The 26,522-nt window shown below is 44.2% G+C and overlaps 1 protein-coding gene across 2 annotated transcripts in view; it reads left to right on the top strand.

Annotated features, from left to right (window-relative positions):
- Positions 1-17,063: 17,063 nt before the first annotated feature.
- The window catches only part of ASTN1 (astrotactin 1), an 842,387-nt gene continuing 832,928 nt past the window's right edge, over positions 17,064-26,522 (top strand). For both annotated transcript variants that reach the window (XM_068239640.1, XM_068239639.1), the window contains exons 1-2: positions 17,064-17,149; positions 22,248-22,549. In XM_068239640.1, the coding sequence (XP_068095741.1) occupies positions 22,282-22,549 (268 nt within the window). In that variant the 5' untranslated portion in view covers positions 17,064-17,149; positions 22,248-22,281. The remainder of the gene's footprint in view (positions 17,150-22,247; positions 22,550-26,522) is intronic.

Below are 26,522 nucleotides of genomic sequence, written 5' to 3'. Positions count from 1 at the left end.
TATTATTTAAGAGGGGACTCTGTCTAATAATGATGGGGATCCGGCGCAGCTGTATCAGAATTGGCACATGACAGCGGCAGTAACTCACCTGCTGCCCAGTAAATCATGGTTCCTTTTATACTCTGCCCCTCCCCCCCCCCCCCGTTCCGCAAAACCGCCATGGTGTTTTTTGCCTGAAGTGTTCCAAAACTCTGTGGCCACCCCGCCTGTGTTACCTTCACTCAGTACCAGCTCGGCTCGGGTGGCCGCGGAGCTGGGGGTGGGCTGCAGCAACGCATGTGGGGGTAACCACAAAGCTTTGAAACATTTAGAATAAAAATGACCAAATCGGAATTAGATGGGGGGGGGGGGATCAAAAGAGTAATGGTTTACTGGCAATCTGGTGAGTTACTGCTGATGCAGCCACTGATCCTAGTGAGCATTAAAAGAACATAAGATTAAAGGTTTAGAAGTTTAGGCCTCCTTGTCATTTTATGTGGCCCTCGAGAGCTTCAAATGTGCATCATTGTAAGCAGACAATGACAGTGTTTCTGGTTTATACATTGTCAGTTTGAGCTCCTTGGATACGATTCCCCACACACTCACCTACACACCTTTTTCCCCCGGCACCCTCTATCTGCATAGTGTAACTCAGTGGAGCATTGCAATGTTTACCTGCTCCAGTGCTGCATTGTGGCGTTTACCAGCAGCTGCACGCTTTACACCTCCATACCTCCAGCTCCTGATCACAGGACATGCATTCAGAGCCAGAGCTATAGCAGCATAGTGCATGGGTGTGTCAGGAAGATTAGAGAAGAACCAAAGTGGCACTGGGACAGGTAAATGTTAAAGGGGCAGTATGGGGAAAAATTGTAAAATGTAAAATATGTGCAAACATAAACAAATAAGAAGTAAGTTTTTTCCAGCGCAAAATGAGCCATAAATTACTTTTCTCCTATGTTGACGTCGCTTACAATAGGTAGTAGAAATCTGACAGACGTGACAGGTTTTGAACTAGTCCATCTCTTCATAGGAGATTCTCAGCAAGGCTTTTATTCTTTTTTAAGATATTCCCTAAAAAAGGATTTAAACAATGATACTGGCCAGCTTCCCTGCTTGGCAGCTGGACAGAGCAACTGCCATTCACTAAGTGCTTCTGAAAATAATTAAATGCCTGAGAATCCCCTATGAAGAGATAAACTAGTCCAAAACCTGTCACTTCTGTCAGATTTCTACTACCTACTGTAAATGACAGCAACATAGTAGAGAAGTAATTTATGGCTCATTTTACTCTGGAAAATTTTTTTACTTCTTATTTGTATATGTTTGCAAATATTTTACAATTTATAATTTTTTGCCATAGTGTCCCTTTAAACTCTGGAGAAGGGGGAGGAGTAGATTCCCAGGCCTTCCCACAGTTGCTATAGTTACACCACCTAATATGAAATTGTTTAATAAATGTTATATCTTTGGCCCTTATTTAGATGATGTTTTATATTTACCCCTTACATGATTGAGTTTGACACCCCTGCTCTAGATGATTCAAAGGACCAATAAGGTGACAATCCATCCCATCGAAGAGTCAGATTGTGCATAAAAACTGTTCAGTGTAAGTCAGTGCTTTAGTTTGCATTTGTTAGTAAGGGAATTATTCCTAACAGCTTAACCACTTCTGTACTACGCTATTTTGTGCTGATCTGTGCTGCGCGGGCTCTCCAGCCCACAGCACAGATCAGGTTGCAGCCAGGCCGATCAGACTTCCCCCCTTTTTTCCCCACTAGGGGGATGTCCTGCTGGGGGGGTCTGATCACCGCTGGCTTCTTGCGCTTGCGGGGGGGGCTCTTCAAAGCCCCCCTCCGCAGCACTTCCTGGCCTCCTTCCCCTTCCCTCCCTCTCCCTCCCCCTGTGAGCGGCGCAGGACGGATTTCCATCCTGCGCCTGATGGGATAGGCTTTAGCCTATCAGATGCCGGCGATCCCCGGCCAATCAGAGGCCGGGGATCGCCGATCTCCTCTACGGCGCTGCTGCGCAGCAGCGCGTATACATGTAAACACCGGGGAAGATCTTCCTCGTGTGTTTACATTTACCCTGCGAGCCGCCGATCGGCTCGCAGGGTGTTCACGGAGACACCCTCCGTGAACTGACATGGAACGGCCGCTCATACGAGCGGCCGTTTCCATGGAATACACTTCAGGATTCAGGGGCGTACATATACGCACCGAGAATCCGGAAGTGGTTAAATTACAGTATTCAGCCGATGCTAATGTTTATTATATACTTTGATAGAAAGCATTCTAAAAATAGCAAATTTCAGCACTTCATTGTAACAACAATTGTTAATTAAGACACAGCAATTTCAACAAAGCTAGGCAGCGCAATAAGCACAGATTCTAACTCAACTCGTCATCTAGGCTTGACAACTGCATGCTGTCCACATGCTGCTATTGGGGACCAGTGCGGAAGGTCTCCCTAAATAACATGCCATTATCCGTGTATATTGCTTCATTAAGGAAAGGAAGTACCTAATTGGAAGCTGTGGGTTACCGTGCAGGTTTGAGCGTATTACTATATGATCTTAATGGAGGAAAGGGTGAGAAAGACGATTTCATAATTATAATAATGATTCAATTATAAAGTGTTCACGGGAAATGTTTCAGGATGGTGACAGATTAATTGAGTAAAGGAATTTACAATTAGGGGTGACATTTGGGAAGTGGGAAGTTCAGATAGCAAAAGGTTACAGCAATCCTTGTCTGGAGTTATTAGTATTACTTGTAAGTAATATTAGGCAGGCAAAAACACATTTTAGAAACAGTGGATGTCGTGAATAGCATAAACAGCGCAGGGAGTTGCAGGGAATAGCGTAAACAGCGTATGGAGCTGCAAAGGTCACATGAATAGGGACCAGTAAGCCACCGCTCACTCTAATAATGAACCTGAAAACTCAGAATTCTATAGCTACACAATCACTCACTATATAAAACATGCTGGTACATTTGAGAGAAACAAAAGCCTTAATTCCAGCTTTATACATGACAAGGATTAATGCAAACGTTATTTCAGATTGGTACAGTTCAGAAAGGAATATAATCCCTATGAAAGGACTTCAATGAGGATTAAAAGATGAGTATTTCTGACAATCAGGGTTAAAAGTTACTGAAGGAAACTTTATTAATACAAAAGTTCAAAAACTATCAGGACAAGAATAAAATAGGATCAAAATGTGCTACCTAGGCAACAGCCTCCCCAAAAAGTTTGAATGACAATACATACATGTAGTCTATGTGCTGTAAACAGTTAGATGAACATATAAAGTTAACAACTGGTACATTGTAGTGGGTAGAACAGACTTACATGTATAACTGTAGTAGCACCTCCAACTTTCTCCTCATCCTGATGTCTTGCAAGTACATCCTCAGCATTGTGGTCCCCCCACCCTGGTGCCCCTCGCTTGCCCTCTGCCTGCCTGGATAAAATTAGATCCCTTTTCACAGTGGGTAGGAGCGAAGGAAGACAGGAGAACTGCTGCAGCCTGTTTTATCTTGTCTGTCAATGACCAAACGAATGACAAAAAAAGACAGGGAAGAGGCCAGATGATCCCCAACATGCTTATACTAGAGAGCAGAAAAACATACTTAAAAACATTTGAAATACAAACTGGTGTAGACAGAGGAGAGTTAACAGCTGCATAGATGGAAAGCAGTTAATGCCTTATACAGATCACAAAGATAATAATAACAGTATGTAAATGTATATAAATGTATATATTGTTGGAAGTATCAACAGGATTATTATCTAAATTGCTGTCACATCTGCGGCTGCGGGCACGCAGGGTGTCTCCGCAGCCGCCTCAGTTCCCTGCTTGGAGGTTTTTTCCGTTCCGCCGGCATCTAGCACGCCGGGAACGGAATTGTCATTAGCACATAGGGTTGCTGTATCGCGCGGCGGTGCGCGTAGACAGGACCTTTATGCTGGGAGGAGGCGCGTCAGCTGACCCGCTGGTCAGCTGACGTCAGAGGGGACTCACGCCGCTCAGGATTGGCTGATTGGTAGTGGGCGCGGCTGTGGGGTCTCCTCTGCTTCAAGGGCCTTCAGTCTTCAGCCGCAACCTGTCTGCTGTTGCGAATACATACGTGTTAGCGCTCAGACCTTAGACTAGTATCCGGTGTGCTTTGATCTGGGAGGAAACCAGGGATTTCACACAAGACTAGGACTATTGCTTTATTGTATATTATTGATATTCTGTGTATGACTCTGGCTTATCTCTGACTCTGCTATTGCTTTACGTTTCTGTACTTCTGCCCATCTGATCTAGTTGCTGGACCTCTGCCTGAATACCTACTACTCTCTCGCTTACTGATTCTGTACTGTATCTGCCTCTCAGTTGCCGAACCTAGCCTGTCTGACCTCTCTACTCACCAGTGGGCCCTTGCCACTGGTGAAGTGCTCTTCTGATAGTACCCACCAGCTCCTCTGGTGAGGTTCAGTTAAAGCTACTCAGTTACTGTTTCTGATAGTACCCACCAGCTCCTCTGGTGAGGTTCAGTTAAAGCTACTCAGTTACTGTTTCTGATAGTACCCACCAGTACTCATTAAACGTATCCGTTACTGTTGCACCAAGCACTATACACCTTGCTATCCTGTCAGCTATATTTGCATTATTGGTGATACTGCAGATCGCCACATAATCAGGTATAGCGTCTGCATTATTGGTGATTCTGCAGATCACCACATAATCAGACATCTGTGTTGCTACACCAATCGTTACAATTGCAGTATAGTAAAACAACTACAAGATGTGACTCTCTGTAAAATGTGATGATGATCTCTACAGGATTGTTATTTCCTGTATTCTCTCTGTGTGTGTTCCTCTCTGTTCTAAGCAAACTACATTTCCTGATGGTGGTGTATGATTTAAGCTCTGCAAGTAGTTATAACTTGTTATACTGGGTGTCTATCTGTGTGGACAGAACACTCTGCTCCATCATATATAGTGTGTGCGATACAGACATACTGTATAAAGTATACAAACCAGTTCTATAATGTAACTGGGAAAAGTCTCAAAATACATGGACATGGGTAGCAGGTGGGAAGGGTCCCTGTCTGGTTTATACCAAAAAGATTCAGTTTATCATATAAATCCATAGCAGTATGAGACATACATATGCAGAGTCACATACACCGGGTCACAGTGAGGGGGCACCAGCCATGATAAGGATAGGACACAAGAAAAGGAGGAGCTTGCTGGCCGGAGAGGGGAGGGCTCTCTGCAGTCCTTAAACTCTGCAGATGATGCAGAGGGATTGCTAATAGAGTGGGGTTGGCGAAGGTGTAGCTGGGGAAGTGGGGCTAACACTGGCTATGAATATGTATTACTCGGTCCATAAAACACCCATTCTCCCCATACTTCTTTTTTTGGGGTGGAGGGAGGGGTGACTTATGGAGCAAAAAACATGGAATATAGCCTTGTTACTAACTGTCCCTCAGAGGGGCTCACAACAATAGAGTCCCCGCATGGAGAGAACATACAATCTCCATGCGTATAGTGCCCTGGCTGGGATTGTGCTATTCACTACACCACCAACAACTAGTGTCTTGGTCACCTATCGTAATTGCCAGAAAGTGGTCTGCAGCTTCATTCACATTTCAGCCCGTGGGGATTTTTCACCTTATGCATCAAAGCAATTTTCACCTTCCATTCATTCACTAATAACTTTATCACTTCTTAACACAATTTATTGATCTATATCTTGTTTTTTCCGCCACTAATTAGGCTTTCTTTGGGTGGTACATTTTGCTAAGAATTATTTTTTTTATAAATGCATTTTAACAGGATTAATAAGAAAAAAATGGAAAAATGCATTATTTATCAGTTTTCATCCATTATAGCTTTAACCTCCCTATGCCGCCGGGAGGCACCGCTCAGGCCCCACTTGGCCGATTTGCATAATTTTTTTTTTTTGCTACACGCAGCTAGCACTTTGCTAGCTGCGTGCAGTGCCCGATCACCGCTGCTACCCGCCGATCCGCAGCTATACGCGTCGCCGCAGCCGCCCCCCCCCCAGACCCCGTGCGCTACCTGGCCAATCAGTGCCAGGCAGCGCTGTGGGGTGGATCGGAGTCCCCTTTTACGTCACGACGTCGATGACGTCGGTGGCATCATCCCGCCCTCCAGGAGATCCCGTTCTTTGAACGGGATCTCCTGATCTCCGATCGCCGGGGGCTCGGGGGATGCCGCTGAGCATGGATTTTAAACGTATTTGCTGCCCCCTGGCGGATTTTGACAAACTGCCAGGAGGGTTAAAATAATCCATGCTACCATAATTAAAACCTATGTATTTTATTTGCCCGTTTGTCTCGGTTATGACACCATTTAAATTTTGTCCCTATCACAATGTATGGCGCCAATATTTTATTTGGAAATAAAGGTGCATTGTTTCTGTTTTGCGTCCATCACTATATTTACATGCTTAATTTAAAAAATGTTTGCCCCCTTCAAATGCATATTTAAAAAGTTCAGACCCTTAGGTAACTATTTATGTTTTTTCACCACAAAATGTTTGTTGCAGTAATATGACAAAATTTCACTAGAAGTAGAGGTATGCGGCCCCTTGAGTAGCATTGCAGCTGTGCACCCCTACTTGTTAGATATTTCTGTTGGTTCATGATACTTGCTTTTTGATACTTCAAAACTGCACCTGGCATTTAATGGAGCATGCGTTGCTATGTAAGCAGCACACATAACTAAGTAAGACACACTACACAGCATGACCGCTCGTAGTGCGCATAGCCGGCGCTACTTGTTTTTTAACTCGTGCCACTCCAATAGTAAATTAACCCTATTGTGTTTTGGAATTTGCAGTATAAAAGATCCCTAAGCCTAAACTAGGGCTTTAAGTTACTTAGAATAACGCCACCACGCCCTATAGAGGATGCAGCTGCCGCATACCTCTCTTCAGTCTCAGACAAGTACTTTTGGGCAATCATGCTTTAGAAAAGAATATAAAATACCCTTTTTTTCTGAAAAAGACATAAAAATATTGATTTTAGCTAACTCGTTCTATCTCCATCTCAGAGCTGTATGATCAAGAGTGAATGTAAACCTATACTACTGATATGTTTATGGTATTTAGGGTCAACTGTATTTATTGACATTTGACAAAAGAAGCAGTGTCTTATAGATCTGGCCTGATGTGCATCATTAACCACTTGAGGACTGCAGTGTTAAACCCCCCCCCCCCCCCCCCAGTGACCAGGCCATTTTTAGTTAAATAGGCCACTGCAGCTTTAAGGCAAAGCTGCAGGGCCGTATAACACAGCACACAAGTGATTCCCCCCCCCCCTTTTCTCCCCACCAGCTTCTGTTGGTAGGGTTTGATCCCCCCCCCCCCCCCCCCCCCAGTGTTTTTTTTATTATTATAAATATTTATTTATGTTATTTTTAAATAAAATCTTGCTTTTTTTAACTGTATAACCCTCCCTGCCTCCCTCCGCCAGCCTATCAGCGAGATCGGCTGTGATAGGCTTCAGAGAAGAAGCCTTATGTACTGCTTTTCAAAGCCCACAAGTTAATCATTTTCTGTTTCTTTTCAAAAAGCCGTCCTCGATTTGTAATTGTGTGGATTCCTAACTTCAATGTAAATAATGAAGTAATTACTTTAAGGGCCACTAAACATGAGCTGATACCAGTCACAAATGGGAAGACTTTATATCCCAGAATGCACCAGGGGACCGCCTGGCATCTTCATAAGGAAAATCCTTCAACTCTTACATCCCTCGCGCAGAAATAAAAGATGAATTATCTGCAGAAGAGTAAAATCCCTTAACAATAAAATGTGATTCAATGAACTGAGCAACTCTGGCTGAAAATGCATTCATACAGGTCTAACTTCTGCCGTGGCAGTTTTACTACCAGTCTGCATAATGTATTCTGCGCACCTGTTGGGGAGAAATATTGCCATGTTGCTTTATGCTAAACACACTCAGGCTCTAACTGGGCTAAGCTCGGTAAACACTGAGGTATATAGCTGTGTGTACAATCATAGCCCCCAACTGTCCCTCTTTTGGAGTCATCACATATACAGATTTCCTTGAGAGAGATATTTGTCCATCTTTTAAAGAGAACCTGAGGTAGGTTCTAAGAATCCTATTAGCACACAGAGGCTGAGTCTGCATATAATGCCCAGCCTCTGTTACTATACAGTGCCCCCCCAGCCCCCCCCCCCCCCCTGCGCTCTGCTATCCCCCATAAATCTAAGGCAGTGCTAGCGACATCGCTAGCCGGCTGTTTAAATCTGCACTGTCACTCTCCGCCGCTCCCCCTGCCTCTTCTATGTCGTTCCCGCCTGCGTCCCTTCTCTCCGCGCTGATTGGAGGGAAGGGACTCAGGCGGGGAGCGGAGATATAGAGGAGGCAGGGGAGCGGCTAGTGTGACAGTGCAGAGGTAAACAGCCTGCTATCGACACGCTGTGTGTCACTAGCACGGCGTTTGATTTATGGGGGACAGCAGAGCGCGGGGGGGGGGGGGCTGGGGGGAAACAGTATAGCAACAGAGGCTGGGCATTATATGCAGACCAAGTCTCTGTGTGCTAATGGGATTCTGACTGATGCACAGATCTGTGTTAGTATATGTATTTTTCTAATAAAAAATGTATTTAATTGACTCAGTACTTTTGTTCCCATCGATTAAATCGATATAGTTCTTAATTTCAAATGTTAAAAAGGAGAAAAACTAATGGTTATAGAGAGGACCAGCATGGTTTGAATGATAAAACAAAATCTTTTGCTTCTGAATTCTTTGTGATATGCATGGCGAGGGGTGTGGCAGGGATGTGGTTAGAGGTGTGGCAGGGGCGTATCTTAAAGAGCCCATTTTTCTTATCTCAAAATGTTGGGAAGTATGGCACAATGCATACTGCAAAACATAGGATGCATTGGTGCAATTAAAGCCTATGACAATGGACAGTTCCATCTGTTCCATGCCGCTGACTTCTCCGCTCAGTACCGGTAAAACAAACAGGGCCAGGCAGAAGCATGGGGATCCCCATTGCTCTGCAAAAGACAAATGGGGGTCCTTAGCAACAGGAAGGATTCTCATTGGTTCATGGTTGACCAATGAAAATTCTCCCTGTTGCTGGGGAGAATTGATCTATTGTAAAACTATGGGGATCCATGTGGTCCTGTTGGCCCTTGGTGTGTTTATCTGCTTCTGGACCAAGCAGAGGAATCAGCAGTGGCAGAACAGGGACGTGAGAATATTGCCCATAGAACACAGCAATCAATGTGGGCGGATGGATGGAGCAACAGAATGGTTGCAAAACAGACAAGGCATATGTGTGACGAGGCCCTTTTTCATCCTTTCTAATGGAAACCGAGCCCAACTCTGCACTAGGGGAAGAAACAACAACAACAACAAAAAACCAACAAGCTGAAGTTAGTTAAAGTGGATCCGAGATTAACTTTTACTCAATGCATAATTGTGTTCCTTTCCTATTGTTTATAGGGCATTCCTCAAGCCAAATAATTTTTTGTTTTTGTTATAATACTCTAATTCCCTATAAACTAAACAAGCCTTGCCCACAGGTTTTCAGAGAGCCTTGGCATTTTCAGACAGTAGCAAGGGCTCATGGAAGCTCAGTCTGGGCAGGAGGAGGGGGAGGTATTACTAGCCAGAGATTTCAGAGGCAGAGGGGAGGAGGAGGGGGGATTAGGTTTTCTTCACAGGCTGAGTGCCTGTGTGTAATGTTTACAAACAACATGGCTGCTGACATTGTATCACAGGAAGAAATAACCATATTCTATTGAAGCTGTTTGCAGCTAGATTTGCTGTGTAAACTATCTAAACTTTAGATAAGATACAGTATATAGACAAGTTACTTGTTATAGTTTTTCATCTCGGATCCGCTTTAATTGACTATATATCGAGTGTGTAAAAGTAAACTTGAATTAGCTAGCAATCCGTGTCTGTAGAATCTGCAATAAATATGCTGAACGTTTATGCATGGGTGCATCCAGTAATCTATTATTCCCAGAGTGGGCATTCAACCCTCCCTGGCACACAGCAGATCACCCTCCCCAGCCCACCTCCTCCCACTGCAGCTTTGCTGTTCTGCAAATACCCTCTTGCAACACGCCCTACGAAAACACAGTACTGGAATTACCTGTAAAATTGCCATGCTATGCTTGTGCACAGGAATTTTACCAGGTTTCCTGAAAACGCCCTATGTAACTTACAATAGGTAGTATTAATCTGACAGCTCTAAGCCTCCAATCGATAGGCTTTGTACTGGTCCATCACCTAATATGGGATTATAAGGATTTCCATTATTTTTAAAAGCACACTCTGGACATCAGAGGCACAGATCAGCTGCCAGTGTATAGCGAAAAGGCAGTCTGACATTCACACAGGAAGGTAGTACTGCAAACCCAATATTACACAATTAATAATGCAAAAAAAGGTTTATATTCAATGTACAACATGTCTCATGCTCTTTTTAACTAAATATCCCTGGCCTGCAGTAAGGCTTTAGGCAACTCAGTAAAAGGTGACCTTACCCTGATAGAAGATCTAGGTGACGGTACCTCAAACCTCTGTCTCATCATTGGAGTCTTCATGGTGTTTTTACCAAATGTGCAGCAAGTCCTCTAGCGCTATGGTCACTCTCTTTAGGACATTTAAAAATGTTATCTAAAGAGGTAAGTACATGTCTACTTTTCAAAGTCAAACAAACCAAAATGAACAGTACTAGAACTTAATAGAATCCAAACTATCCTCACACTAAGCAGGACAAAACTATCAGCATATGAGTCTTGCAGCTAAACGTAACTGAAAATAAACTTTCAAGATAATTTAAGCACACACAAACTACACAAAAATGTTTACTTACCTGGGGCTTTTTGTGGTCCCCATAGTCATTGAGGCCCCTTAGTGTCTTCTGTGTCACCTCTGTTGTGTCATTGTCACCTCTCATAAAAATGTACGATCTGATTTGGTCGTGGCTACTGCACATGCACAGTCTCGTCTGCGCATCTTCTTGATCACACTCCAGTAGCCGGGAACATTCTGTGCATAGGCGGTTCGCAAGAAATTGCAACTGCACATGCACAGAACTCTCCCCACCGCAGTAACATGATTAATGAGGCGCACATATAGGACTGCACATGTGCCGTAGATGCAACCCAGCCATGTCAGAGCACAATGCAGGGGATCAAGAAGACACTGAGAAGCCTCAAAGACTTTGGGAGCTGGAAAAAGTCACTGTTTACAGGACAGTCTGGGCTGAATTTGAATGCTGTTCAACTGTTTCATCTGCACAGATAAAAACAGTGTTTTAACTCTCACAATGAAAAATAAATGAATGGAAAGGAACCTTAGACAAGTAATTAGTAGGCCTAGTACACTATGTACATATGCTTATCTCGTCATCTCACGTGTCAGTTCAGGTACACTATAATACCTCTAGACTCTTCTCCTGGTCATGGATCTTATTGATCTTGACTTCCAAAACCAAACTGAGGCACTAAAGAACTAGAATAGCCACAGTGGCACCAATATCTGCATCTTCTGGGCTACAAGGTTGCTAACTTCCAAATAAGGCCCACATTTTCTAAATCCCTGTGGGTCCTCAAAAAGAACAGTCTGGCCATTGTAGGCTGTCTCTGCAGTTTCTGGAGCTCAAACTCTCCTTGAAACGTGTGTGACAAACTCTGCAATCAGCCTACTTCTCAAAGCCTGGCTGTCAGAAATGTACATTCATCTCCCTGTATCAGCTCAATTTATGGAAACATTGGCAGGGTGTCAAAAATACTTCATTTCTGAAAGGTAACTATTGCTCCTACATAAAGCAGAATAAAACTGATGTTTAAAGTTCTGTCGTAAGGATGAGGAAACTTTTAACTTACATCAGTCGAAATGAGTATATGTTTCTTAAACTGTTTCCCTATTTGGGTAGAAGTTTTAAAGAGAACCTGACTTGAGAAATAAAAAGTTGAATACTTACCTCAATAGTGGAAACCCTCTAGATGGTCTAGAGCAGGGGTCTCAAACTCGCAGCCCGCGGCCATTTGCGGCCCTCGATACAATATTTTGTGGCCCACGCCGGCAAAAGCTTCCTTATAGTTTGCTTCAGTGCTCCCAAGTAATCTGCCACATCCCCGCCTCTAAACAAGGGCTGAAGAGCCCCCAAATCGCCCGGGGGGCAATCTGCTGGCATTTCCTGGAAGGGGCAGAGCTTTCAGGTTCAGCTCTGCCCCTCCTGACGTCAATCGCGGTGCATCACCGCCTCTGCCTGCCCCTCTCTGTGAAGGAAGAGTGAGAGGGGCGGGCAGAAGCGGCGATGCGCCGCGATTGTTTTGCAAGGCGGATTACTTGGGAGCACTGGACTTTTTTGTGAAATCCCTTATGCGGCCCAGCCTCATCCTGACTTTGCCTCCTGCGGCCCCCAGGTAAATTTAGTTTGAGACCACTGGTCTAGAGGCTCTCTGCGTCCTCCTGTCACCTTCTATTCTACCTCAGGGTCCCTCTATGCCTATTTGTCTTGCATCAGTTAGACAGGGTTCTTGTAGCCATGCGCCCGCCGTGAACAAGAAATTCCGGACTGGTCATGCACAAGTTAAGTCCACACATAAACAATAGAATAAAGTGATCATCATGAGCGAAAAAGACAATATTCTTTTTGCGCTATTTTGGCAAAAACAAGTACAATTTTCGATTCAACAAGCGAAAATATAAACATTTTAGCTTCTTTTTTGTGCTTTTATGGCTGCCAACTTTCGCGGTTAACAGCAAAGCTCCCATACATGCTAGAATCACCAAATTTGCAGGGTATGTTAAAGAAAACAGTGGGTACAAGAGAAAAAAGACCTTGTAGTTTTAGATAAAATTGATTTTAGATTTAGAGGTAAAAAAATCAACATTGAAATGCGGTAAAATGACAGATAATGTATCAATGTGTATTTTCAGAGTGTGGGAAATAGAAAAAAGCTGTATGTTCAGAGTGTGGGAAATATAAAAAAAAAATTGTGTGGGGCTTCCCCTGGTCAGCTTGTATGGGGGTTTTAACCGCTGAAGTCGGCGGCCATTGGGTGAAAACGCAAAAAATTATAGCGTATTTTCACGAAAAAATCTTGAAAATGAAAATGGCATTTTCAATGAGAACACTGGTGCTACTGCACTGAGAAAAAAATATGTGTGCTAGCAACTTTGTTATGCAGGGCATGCAGGACCTTAGTCACACATGCGCAGTCCAAATGAGCTCACTCACAGCCGGTAGGGATGAAGGGGCCCTTCCCTAGAAGAGTGAGCTTTAGGTAGTTTTGGGAAGTCTTTGGACCATCCACAGTCTTTCAACTACTGATGATGGCCCACACCTGCACAGTATCACAGAGACACTCGAGCCGTGCGTGTTTTTTTTCTCCGTACACGAGCAGCTTCAAGCGACTGCTGAGGGCCAAATCCACTGGCGAACCGACTGACCTCTGTGCAGGGCAGCTGTGCTCATACATGGAAAGGCGCACAACCTTGAAGAGGAACAGGGTCCCAGCTGGCAGCAGAGGGGGCAAGGAGGATCGGGGAAGCCGCTGAGGCATCCAGAGACTTCCCCCTACACACATAAGTATGTACCTTTTTTTTTAAAGTGACACTGAAGCAAAAAAAAAAAATGATATAATGCATTGTATATGTAGTACGGATAATTACTAGAACATTAGGAGCAAATAAAATATTCTCATATTTTTATTTTCAGTTATACAGCTTTTTCTTATAACATTGTATCATTCTGTCATATTTACAGTTTACAAATTACACCCTGTATTTTAAATGATGAAACAGAGCAGAACTAATGACCCTTTGAACTTTTACAAACAAGAAACAGTGAGAGACAGGTTACGATAAGTGCTTCAGAAAACTGCACTGTAGCCGACCCAAGTTAGATCAGAGAGCTCAGAGAAGCTCTTTTGCATAGGTATACACAACTAATGAAGTTTCTTAAAGGGAAGGTCCAGGAAGACTAAAAATAAAAAAAAATCACTTACCTGGGGCTTCCTCCAGCCCCTGGCAGCCGTCCTGTGCCCTCGCAACAGCTCCGGTGGCTCCCGGTTAGCTCCGGTGCAGATGCCGACCTGGCCAGGTCAGCATCTGCTTGAGCTCCAGTGTGTGGCTCACAGAATCGTACTGACGTCATCCGGATTGTACTGCGCAGGTGCCGAACTACTGTGCCTGCGCAGTACAGTCCGGCTGATGTCAGCGTGACTATGTGAGCAGCACGTTTGAGCTCAAGCAGGCCACTTGTAGCAAAGTGGACCTCGCGCTACCGGCGGGGAGCAGAGCTGCGGCAACAGCACAGGATGGCTGCAAGGGGCTGAAGGAAGTCCCAGGTAAGTGGATTTTTTATTTTTAGTCTTCCTGGATGTGTCCTGTAACTCTTCCTGTACCGGAAACAAAATGAGACTCATATCTGTGCTACTAACGTTCTATTTCTTAGCTGTACTACACATACAAATCATTATCTCATACATTTATTCTCACTTCAGATTCCCTTTAAACTTTCAGATTTACTTTAAAGAGACACTGAAGCGAAAAAAAAATATGATATAGTGAATTGGTTGTGTACTATGAATAATTACTAGAAGATTAGCAGCAAAGAAAATATTCTCATACTTTTATTTTCAGGTATATAGTGTTTTTTCTAACATTGCATCATTCTATAATATGTGCAGATTACACAACACTCAGCATTCAAAATGAGTCTTTCAGAACAGTCTGTGAAGTAATGACCTCTCCTCTAGCAGAGAAAAAGTAAACAGTTCACTTACAGTTGAGATAATAAAAGTCAGATAACAGCCCTCTCCACACTAAAGGTCCGTACACACGCCGGACTGGAGGCAACGACGTCCGTCGTTACCTCCCGCTGGGTGGGCGTGCCAACGACAGTCCGGCGTGTGTACGCACTGTTGGCGGACTGATACGGCTGTTTCAGAGCAATCCGCCGGGCGGGAGGTAACGACTTAGTCGGAGAGTTAATGGCTTGTTTGCATAGAGATAACAACTGGAGTTTCTTAACTCTTCCTGTACTGGAAACAATTAGAATGATGTATCTGATCTTAATGTTTTATTTCTTAGCTGTACTACACATACAAATCATAATATCATAATTTTTTTTTTTTGCTTCTGTGTCACTTTAAGGAAATACCATGTGGGCTGTAATTTCTTTACTTTTGTTGTTGTTGTTTTAGAAAGTTTTCAGTAGCACTTGACATACTCTCCTCACTTTAGGTTTAGTACCAGCAGCAGCTGAGCACATGCACATTAAGAAGGTGCTCTCCATGGTGCTGATTATGTGTATTCACTGAAAGCAGAATCAGCACTGGGAAATACCTCTTCAAACTGCTAGTTAGAGTAATCCTGAGGTGACAGGGGAATGCATTATACACTTCATAATGAAAAAACCCAACACTTAACTTGTAGTATAATTAAAGACACCCACATTTCAAAATGTCGGCCCTTTGTATTGTGGGGGTTTAAGTAATATGAAACCAAATACTCAGAGTGTAATCAACCAGGATTAACCCGTCATTACCATTAAGGCTCGTAAACACGCTTGATCGCTCAGAAACAGCCTTATCAGTCTGCTGACAGACTGTACACACTCTCTACTATCGGTGGAACGCCCACCCATCGGGAGGGTCCGACGGACCCGTCGTTCCAGACTATCAAGCCTTAACACCAAGTGCTTGTTTAGAACCGTAGTAAAAATAATGTGAAGAATAAAAATGCTTTTTTTTTTACAATATTAATTTATAAATTATTTAGTCAGTGTTTGCCCATTGTAAAATCTTTCCTCTCCATCTTTAGTCCTGCCAGGTGATCTCTGCAGAATGCGTGTTTACTGAGCGTTCTATGTATAGAGGCAGATATTGCTTGCTCGGCAGCTTCAAAATCCCTTAATGCAACGAGACTCACAGACAGAAAACGGCCATTGCCCTGAAAATACACTGTGTGTGTGTTAGAGGTGAAAATCCTGGGTTCCTTTTTTAAGGTACCACAATACCACCATAAAATCCACCATCAATGTACTCCTACTCTAGTGGTAGCACATACACTTATCAACTTTTCCCATTGATGTACGACCGATTCAATCATTCTGATTCGATCACTCTGATTCGATCACTGTGACCGAATCTGCTAGAAACTCTTGCAGTCAGATCAATCGTTCTATAGAACTTAGGCCAAAATCAATTGAATTGGTCAGTCCTTGGACTCTAATGAGAGACATTACAGCACCACTGTCCTTTTGCAGTGATCTGCAAACTTTGCTCTCCAGCTGTTAAGGAACTACAAGTCCCACAATCAGGGCCGGGCCGAGGCATAGGCTGGAGAGGCTCCAGCCTCAGGGCGCAGTGTAGGAGGGGGCGCAGAATTCATTCAGCTGTCATTCCTAATAGTGTTTGAAGCAGAAATAAATAAGAAAAGGGGATACATGGCAGTGACTGCAAGCCAGATAACTAGATATTAAGGTGTTGGGGAGGTTGTGAGCCCTGTGGTGCCTCTTAGTCTAATAGTAATCAGTGTGTGATGGCTGAGGTGGCAGGGATGGAGGGGCGCACTTTGGTGTCTCAACCTTGGGTGCTGGAGGACCTTGTTCCGGCTCTACCCACAATGCATTTGCCTTTATGAATCATGACTGTGGCTGTCAGACTCCTGCAATGCATTGTGGGACTTGTAGTTCCTTAACAGCTGGAGAGCCGAGTTTGCTGATCACTGCTCTAGTGGGAGATATCACAGCCCCATGTCTTCACACTCTAGTTAGAGGCATTACAATATACAGCACCACTGTCCTGTACAGAAGGGCCTGCAGCAAAACGCCAATAAATGAGGAAACAGAAAGGAGTATGGGGGCTGCTCCAAAGTCCAGATCTCTTTGCCACTGGGTAGTTGTCAGCAGTAAGTTACACAGCAGCTCTTAGTTAACAAGCTCTGATAGGAGGATCGGTTTTACAGGAAAAATGGTTCATCCAATCAAAAGCTCTACTACTGTGTAGCTACCTCATTGGCCCACCCACTTGTGGTATCCCTAGCAACCGCATATCCTGGATAAAGTGTGAAACAGTACCAGGCTTTATCTGCTCTCAAGATGCCCTTATACATTCAGGTGTACTAAAATGGCAATAAAGGGTAAGAAGGGTTCAACATTATAGTTGATTTTCCTTTATCCAACTTTACTGTCTTGTATTCACTACACTACTTTTCTTTTTCTTCTGAAAAGTGTGTTTGTTGTACATTTAGTACATTGGCAGATCTCCTTTGTGTTGAAAGTTAGTAATCCAGTTTGTACTCTCGTTATCTGGCAATAAACATATGCTTGATATTGTACACTCTATAACAGGCAATAAACCTATGCTTAAAGTGAACCTCCAGACTAAAAATCTACTCAGCATAACTGAAAAGGCTTGGTGTTTCTTTAACAGTTTCACAGCATCAGAACTTTGTTTTTCTTACCAAAGCATCATTTTTAGCTGCATTTTTAGCTAAGCTCCACCCATCAAAGAAAAAAAAAACCGGGTTTTTTTCCCCTGATGCTGTGCAGAGCATGATGGGATTTCCTATGCTGTTATTCACATTGCCTAGCAACTGGGAGAGGTGCCAAAAAGATGGCTGCCATCATGAAATCAAACATTTGCCTGTTCTTTTAACAAAGTGTGAGTAAGAGATTATATTACCTATCGGTTTTAATTAACATTAATGACAGTATGTTTGTTTAGGCTGGAGTTCCTCTCTAATATTATACATTCAGGTGTTCCACAGCATTCCTGAATATTTCTAACTGGCTTTTGACCTCTCAGTAACCAAACATTCCACAGAGATGAATCTGACAGGGCTAAAGATGTTGTCACCTGTTATAAATTTCACAATGTAAATCAGGGTGAAGGATAGATGAGACCTTTCCATTAGAGCACATGTATCGAACTCCAGGCCTGGGGGGCTATATCCGTGCCAGTGTTTAGGATGAACTGAGAAAGAGAGGAATGTGTTCTACTTGATGAACCACATCTTTCCTGATTCAGACCCATCAATTCATTTGAGCTGTATCAAAAATGTGTGAGGATCTCGGCCCTTGAAGGACTAATTTGACATCCCTGCATTAGAGCACAGCCCGTATCCTCATAGATCTTTTCAGTATATGCTGCATTTTTTTCTCTCCCTCTCTCTCAGTCTGTACAGGAAGCAGCACCTGATTATACAAATATACTCTCTGATCGCTAACATGGGGATTTTTAACCCCTTGAACATCGCCACTAGATGAGATTGTAGTCACAGATAGCAATTCCATTAGGCTGGCCACACACACATTCATTTTCTGCCTAATAGATTACTGATCAAATCTGTAGGATAACTGTTCTAGTAGTGTGATCAATTCTTTAATTAAGGTGCCCATACACTTGCTCGATATTCCCAGAAGATTAGATCACTGTGATCGAATCTGCCAGAGACGTGGCAGCCCAGTCGCAATTTCAATTGATTTCCAGCCAAAGCCGATGGAAATTATCGATCCTGCAGGCTGGAAATATCTCGCTCAGAAAGGAGCGGTCAGGTGCAGAGCAGTAGATTTCAGGAAGACCGACACCCCCCAAGGTCTTACTATGAGGAATGGCCAAATTCAGTGCCCATGATCCCCACATTAGTTTAAGGTCCACCTGAATTGAATAGCAGAACACATAGAATACAAAGTACAGCGCCAGGTCCTCTCCTCTCCTTCACTGCAGCCTATCATTCATCACCATGCAGAGGTATCCCTCCGTATGCTCCGGATGCATGTCTTGTGTCATCGGGAGACTATAGAGAGAGCATACGTTAAAAAAAAGGTACAAACACCGTACCTAACGCCTAACCCTTACCACCACCTCTGCACAAACACCCTATCTGACACCTAACCCTTACCACCCCTCCCTGCACAAACACCCTACATAACGCCTAACCCTCATCCCCCCCCCCCTTCACAAATACCCTGACGCCTAACCCTTGCCACCCCACCCTGCACAAACACCCTACATAACGCCTAACTCTTACCCCCCCCCTCCCTGCACAAACACCCTGACGCCTAACCCTTGCCATCCCACCCTGCACAAACACCCTACATAACGCCTAACCCTTACCCCCCCCTCCCTGCACAAACACCCTGACACCTAACCCTTACCTCCACCTCTGCACAAACACCCTACATAACGCCTAACCCTTACCCCCCCCCCTCCCTGCACAAACACCCTGACACCTAACCCTTACCACCACCTCTGCACAAACACCCTACATAATGACTAACCCTTACCCCCCCCCCTCCCTACACAAACACCCTGACACCTAACCCTTACCACCACCTCTGCACGAACACCCTACATAACGCCTAACCCTTACCCCCCTCCCTGCACAAACATACTATCTGGCACCTAATCCTTACCACCCCACCCTGCACAAACACCCTACATAGCGCCTAACCCTCACCCCCCCCCCCCTGCACAAATACCCTGACGCCTAACCCTTGCCACCCCACCCTGCACAAACACCCTACATAACGCCTAACCCTTACCCTCCTCCCCCCTCCCTGCACAAACATACTATCTGGCACCTAATCCTTACCACCCCACCCTGCACAAACACCCTACATAAGGCCTAACCCTCACCCCCCTGCACAAATACCCTGACGCCTAACCCTTACCACCCCACCCTGCACAAACACCCTATCTGACGCCTAACCCTTACCAACTCACCTTGCACAAACACCCTTTCTGATGCCTAACCCTTACCAACCCCTCCCTGCACAAACACCCTATCGATGCCTAACCCTTACCAACTCACCTTGCACAAACACCCTATCTGATGTATAACCCTTACCACCCCACCCTGCACAAACACCCTATCTGATGCCTAACCCTTACCACCCCACCCTGCACAAACACCCGATCTGATGCCTAACCCTTACCACCCCACCCTGCACAAACACCCTATCTGATGCCTAACCCTTACCAACTCACCCTGCACAAACACCCTATCTGATGCCTAACCCTTACCTAGAGAAGAGGACCCGGTGCTAGACTAGGTATTTGTACTCCACTGCCCACTCTGCCATTCAGATGCCCCATAGATTTTCCTGACTGAATATGATGATCCATGAGGCTTCATGGTAGTCCATCTCCTCATGGGAAATTCTCATGGTTCTCTTTGTTTTCAAAAGCATTTCTTGAATGGCCGTTGCTTAGTCTTACTGTCAAAATAGTAAGATACCAGCCATCCTCCCTACTCACTTGCACACTATTTTGGCAGTGAGACTTAGCAACAAACAAAACCCTGAGAATCCCTCATTAAGAGGTGGACTAGTCCAAAACCTTTAGGGTCTGTCAGATTTTAAAAAGGGAACTAGTAAACAGGGGAAAAAATAAATAGATAGAAGAAAGATTAAGAAATGATTGGTATTCACCATGTAATTTGTTCATATTGTTTGATCCACAATCGGCCTGCACATAATCATCTTTTCTACTGGCAGATATGAAAAAAAAACCAGACAGCACTAAATGCCATTAGCTAAAACCACACCCCCTAACAATGCGAGAGGCTAAAAGGTTCTTTTTATAGATCTACATATGCGCAGAGGTAGATACTGGTTGCTTGGCAGTTGGAAACAGCTGTTTTTTCTCACAATGCAATAAGGCTCAAAGACAGGAAACTGTTAGGACCTAGGTGATGACATCACACTGTGGGAGGAGTTTCACCACAATATCAGCCATACAGACCCCGCTGATTATTGGAGAAAAGGTAAAGATTTCTCAAAGGGAAAAGGGGTATCAGCTACTGATTGGGATGTAGTTCATTCCATAACTTTCTTTCGCTAGAGTGGTCCTTAAAATGCCTGCAACTGCAAGTGTTTTTCGGTTATAGCAGGGAACTGCATTCCTATGTGAAAGAGAATGTAGCTCCAGACGATAGAGCCAGACTCCTTGTCCTCCTATATAAATCATGGATGCTGATCGAGGTCCTGAGGGCCTTTAGATCAGCGCATAGTAAACAACATTCACAAAACTAGAATGATGACACATTATAAAAACAGCATGTGGAAAATACTTTCACATCCTTTTATAATCACAGTGTATTTCTGTCCCTGCAAGAAAAAAATAGGGAATAAATTTAGATAAAATTTACATTACTGCTGAGTTTGCTGTTCCCTAGCAGGCTCTGATATAATGAGGCAAAGCGGTGACAGGTAATTGTAGACTTCAATGGAAGTAGCCTGGGAGCCACATTAAAGTTGAGTGTTATGATCACATGCTGTGGTTGGGAACCAAAGGGCATCATTCATTCCCCTCGTGCATCTGGCTGGGTAATTTGAATTCAGCATCCCTCGTGAGAGGCAGGGTTAGACTCCAAACGCTCCATCCATCCATCCCTCCCTCACATCATCCCCTCCTTCCTGCTCTCTCTCTTCCCTCTCATCCTCCTTTCATCTTCCTCCAATCCCCTCTGCCCATAGACAAAAGAAATCACAGCCTGTCTCAGGGTCTCCTTTTGCACTCAGCTGCTTCTTGTTGCTGTGCCCAGGGAAATAAACAAGGGCTTTCTTCCTTCCTAAGCCAGAGCCAGAGAGCCCAGCATAGCTTGGAAGAAAGGCAGAAAAGGGAGCGAGGGAGGGAAGAACAAGGAAGAGGAGGGGAAGGAATAGAAAGCAAGACAGATGGGCAGAGGTGATAGGCAGATGTGGCTTAGGATGTCTCACTGTGCCTCTCTCTATGAAGGTGTACTGAGGAGTTAAAGGCAGATGCTGTGGACATGAATGAGGTCTGAGGGAATTTCTGCAGTGAGGGGGTTACACAGGCTGTCAGGTAGGAAGGCGAGAGAGAGGGATGTGTGCTGAGAGGCTGCAGTGAAGGACTGTAGCAGCGTACGCTGCTCTCTATGGGAATACAAGGTGCATGTGTCTACTTCACTGATGATGATGATGAGTGATGTGATGGCTTAGCTCCTTGCTGACACCCAGACACATAGCTAGTGGTAGGATGCTATATTGAATGTCATGCTGGCTGATGGATGCTTGGCAGGTAGGATGAGGAGAGTCAGCTCATCTGCAGAGTAGGAGGACTAGGGCTTCTCTTGTCACCTCTGGGCTTTTGTGTATTGGTGGACTGTATTCGCATCTAGCGTAGAGGGAAGAGTGCATTGCATGTGATAGGTAGAGAGAGAGCGTGTGTATGTGTTGTGTGCAGCCACTGAAGCTTCTGTGTGCCTGCAGCTAAGAGACAGGAGGAAGTATTAGAAGACTAAAGATGGCTCCTTTCTGGGTGCTGATGCTGCTCGGTTCCCTGCTTGCCTCACGAAGTGGCGGAGAAGAGGATTCGTCCAGGGAGCAGGAGTGCAAGATGAAGAGCATCACCGTCTCCGCTCTCCCCTTCCTCCGAGAGAACGACCTCAGCATCATGCACAGCCCCTCCGCCTCCGAGCCCAAGCTCCTCTTCTCCGTCCGGAATGACTTCCCCGGAGAGATTGCAGTGGCTGACGACCTGGAGAACACAGAGCTGCCTTACTTTGTGTTGGGTGAGTGAACAACCTGCATCCTATGTGCCCTCCCTAAGCACATGCCGCCTGAACCTGTGCTGTGTGTGTGTGGATTGCATAGAATACAATGTGCTGCTCATAAACACTAACACACATACTGCAGATGCTTGTACCAGGCCCTGCAGGATGGTGATAGTCATTATAAGCCAATTGCAAATTCATGAAGGAGAACTAAGTGTATAAAGTAGAGGTGGAAGTGTGTGAAGTAAACTCACTTCTAGACTCCTTGTGTGTCCCAGGTGGGACGCCGTCATGCACTTGTGAGCACCTCACACAACTGAGTGCCAGACAGAACTAGGCTCACAGTTAGGGACTTGTTCAATAAGTTAGTGGAGAGTGCAGTGACCATAGAGACTATAGTAAGCCATAGTTATCAATCACATCTCAACTTCCTGCAGCAGTTGCTGTCAAAAGTCGAATCCTGATTGGCTGCTCTAAGTTTCTGCACTTTACACTTTCTTACTAAAAGAGGCCTCTAATGCTGGCCACACTTGTTTCAGTTGCAGTTATTTGATTGTACTTTTGATTCAATTAAATGATCATATCTGTGCAAAATCAAACTGGCATGTTAAGAATGGTTGATTCATTAATTATGATTGTTTACCAGAAAAAGGGATAATTTTATAATATGAGATGCCTGAAAAAAATGAATCTAATTGTAATGAATAGATTGTTTTAAAACATTCAGATGATCATTTTAAAATAGATAGTTTATGAAGATTCCATTATGTATATGTTCAGAATATGAGGAATGCATTGTTCTAGTGGCTTGATTTTGTCGCTGTTACTTCACAGTGAAAAAATTGGAACTAAAATCTTCAGTAGTAATAATAATACCATCTGTTCAGTATTAAGGGTTGCCTGTATTGGATAGGGTTGCTGGTAGAGTTGTTGTTAAAGTTCCATTCAGTGTTTTGGTTAAGTTTACTGTAGTTCCCCAACCCTGTCCTTAAGGCCCACCATCAGTACATGTACAAACATGCACAGGTGAGGTAATCAGTGTCTCATCAGAGCTTATTAACTACCACTGTTGGTGGGCCTTGAGGACAGGGTTGGGGAACACTGCAATAGGTTAGGGTTACTGTTAGGATACATATATTGGTTATGCTTAGGACTTTGATTAGGGTTACTGTTAGGCCTACTGTACAGGTTACATGTACAATTTTGGTTAAGGTTTCTATATAGGTTAGGGTTACGTCTACTATACAGGTAAGAGTTAGGGTGGTTTTCCACTAGTGCCAGATGCCAATCTCCAGGATGGACACCAGTTCTTGTGCATGCGGATCTGAATCCCTGTAGCTGTGCCATGCATGGCTCTAGGGATTTGGACACATTGACCAGAATTATGAAGCAGTTCAAGAGGCATACCTATGGGGAGCAGCTGTTGCAACTGCAGTGGGGGGACATAAGGGTGGGGGGGGCTCCAAGCTGTATGGGTCACCAAGAAGAGCCAATGGGAAGGGTTGTGAACATTAAGGGGCCCCATCAAAGTTTTGCTGGTGGGCCCCATGATTTATAGTTACGCCCCTGAGCTTTATAGTTACGCCCCTGAGCTTTATAGTTACGCCCCTGAGCATTATAGTTACGCCCCTGAGCAGTGCTTCAGAATTGTTTCAACTTGGAAGAAGCCTATTGATCCAATGGGCTGAGATTCCAGATCTGTATTTGTGTGCCTGAAATTGGGCACAGTCAGTCCTAGTGGAAACGAGCCCTTAGGAGTATGATTGGTAAAGATTATAGTAATAGCTACAGTAGGACTACATGTTAAGACTACTGCATGGGGCTAGGGTGAGGATTAGTATCTAAATTAGTTTCAGGGTTCAGTAGAATAATTTATGTACTAGAGTTAAAGTGTTAATATTTGCATTGAACTTTTAAAGTGGGTGTTTTAAATACCAACTAAAAAAGAAAGTTTGTACTGCAAAGTTTGGTAACCAATCACTGTGACTGTGTGTATCACATGATGGGCTTGATTCACAAAGCCGTGCTAACTGTTAGCACGCTGGTGAAAATCCCATTATCACACCTAAACTCAGTTTAGGCGTGATAAAATAAACTTGCACGCAAAGTTTTGCGCGTAATGTTTTACAGGCAAAGTTTACGCGCGCAAAGTTTACGTGCTCAACGCCATTAAACCCTATGCGAAGTTCCGCGCGCACCGGACTTTGCGAGTTTTTCCCTCAAAGCGGTGCTAACCTATTTAGTGCAATGCTTATCACGCCCAAAAGTCTTTAGGCGTGCTAACTAGATTAGCACCGCTTTGTGAATCAAGCCCGATGAGAGAGAGACTACACTGACTATTCTGTGGGTGCCAAGCCACTGAGCTTTAGTATTGCCCAAGAAATAAGTGCAGAAAGTGTAAAGACACAAAAGTGGAGGTCAGTAAATTAACATTCTTGCAGCAAAGATGTCACTTTACTGCGCAGTGGCATGAAAGGGGTTGAGGGTATTTGTGTACTGTTGTTTTTTCCCCTAGAAAGCTTTAAAGGTTACCCTCAATCAATGTTGAAAATCTATTTAATTACTTATTTTGCCTAAATAAGGCAATATAAGAAGACAGCTGAGGCCCTTTGTTTACAGACAGATGTAGTCCAAAGCCTTGTCTGTTAACTGTGCCCTTTGCCATACTAGCACTACACTAAGGCTCGGACTACACCACAGTGGATTTGTGTCGTGCATGGTGACAGCAAATGCACTGTCAACATCCATGCCACGCACCCTTTCTTCTGCAGGGTGCTGCTAAGGCTTTTGTGGCCCCAAGCAGCACATACTTTGTGACCCTTCCCTGCAGTCAGAGCCCCCTTCTCACATACTAATAGGTAAACAAAGACCCCCCCCCAAAAAAAAAAAAAAAATAGGTGGGTAGCCAAAGGTGCAAACCCCCAGCACAGGAAGCTTATAGACTTCTTGTCTCCTCCCGATCTCCAACACTCACAGACCTGCAGATCAGCAGTGACCTGAATAGAGGAGAGCAGTGCACAGTAACTGCATGGTGCACTTCAAATGCAGGAAGTGAGCTATGACATCACTTCGGCATCTGAAAAGTACCCTGTGGTCACTGTGCTGCTCTCCTCTTTGTTCACGTCTGAGGTCTGTGTGTGAGTGATGGATAGACAGTGGTGGCCGTACAAACATAGCAGCACTGGCAGCATGGGAGGCCCCTGTTGTGGGTGAAGCCCCAAGCGGCTGCTTGGTTCGCCTGGCCCAATTTACATTATAGATCTAGTGTCCTGCATTTTGCAATCCACAAAACACAGTAGTGGAAAGCACAAACCGCAGTAGTGGAAAGTGGTGGTAAGATCAGCATATTGCTTACTGATCACAGAGACAGTTCAGGAATTCTTCTGCTTCTAGATCCTCATTCCTCTTCCGGAGTCCCCAACCCCATAACCTAGTGTTTTACAGCAAAACGTAGGTTCAGGAAAGCTTAATACACAGCACCAGAACATTGAAAAGTTTGTGTCAGCCATACGCCGATCTCAGTCTACTGATAGCTGTCAGTGGAGCAAGGTGTAGCAGGAGCAGTTAGACATGCAAACTATACTTTGTATTAGAGGGCCTGATTCACAAAGCTTATCTGTTAAATTATCTCACCTTTCTTAATAACTCACAATTTCTATCTCCTTGAATGACTTAACTCATGATTTACCTCTCCTTATCTAACTTAAATCATGGTTTAGCGCTGCTTATTTGACATAACTCATGGTTTAGCTCTCCTTATTTGACATAACTTATGGTTTAGCGTTGCTTATTTGACATAACTCATGGTTTACCTCTCCTTATTTGACATAACTCATGGTTTAGCTCTCCTTATTTGACATAACTCATGGTTTAGCGCCCCTTATTTGACATATCTCATGGCTTAGCTCTCCTTATTTGACATAACTCATGGTTTAGCGCCCCTTATTTGACATAACTCATGATTTAGTTCTCCTTATTTGACATAACTCAT

The sequence above is a fragment of the Hyperolius riggenbachi genome, chromosome 6, assembly GCF_040937935.1.
Source record: "Hyperolius riggenbachi isolate aHypRig1 chromosome 6, aHypRig1.pri, whole genome shotgun sequence".
In the NCBI taxonomy this organism is placed as follows: domain Eukaryota; kingdom Metazoa; phylum Chordata; class Amphibia; order Anura; family Hyperoliidae; genus Hyperolius; species Hyperolius riggenbachi.
This window is presented reverse-complemented; position numbering and strand designations above follow the sequence as displayed.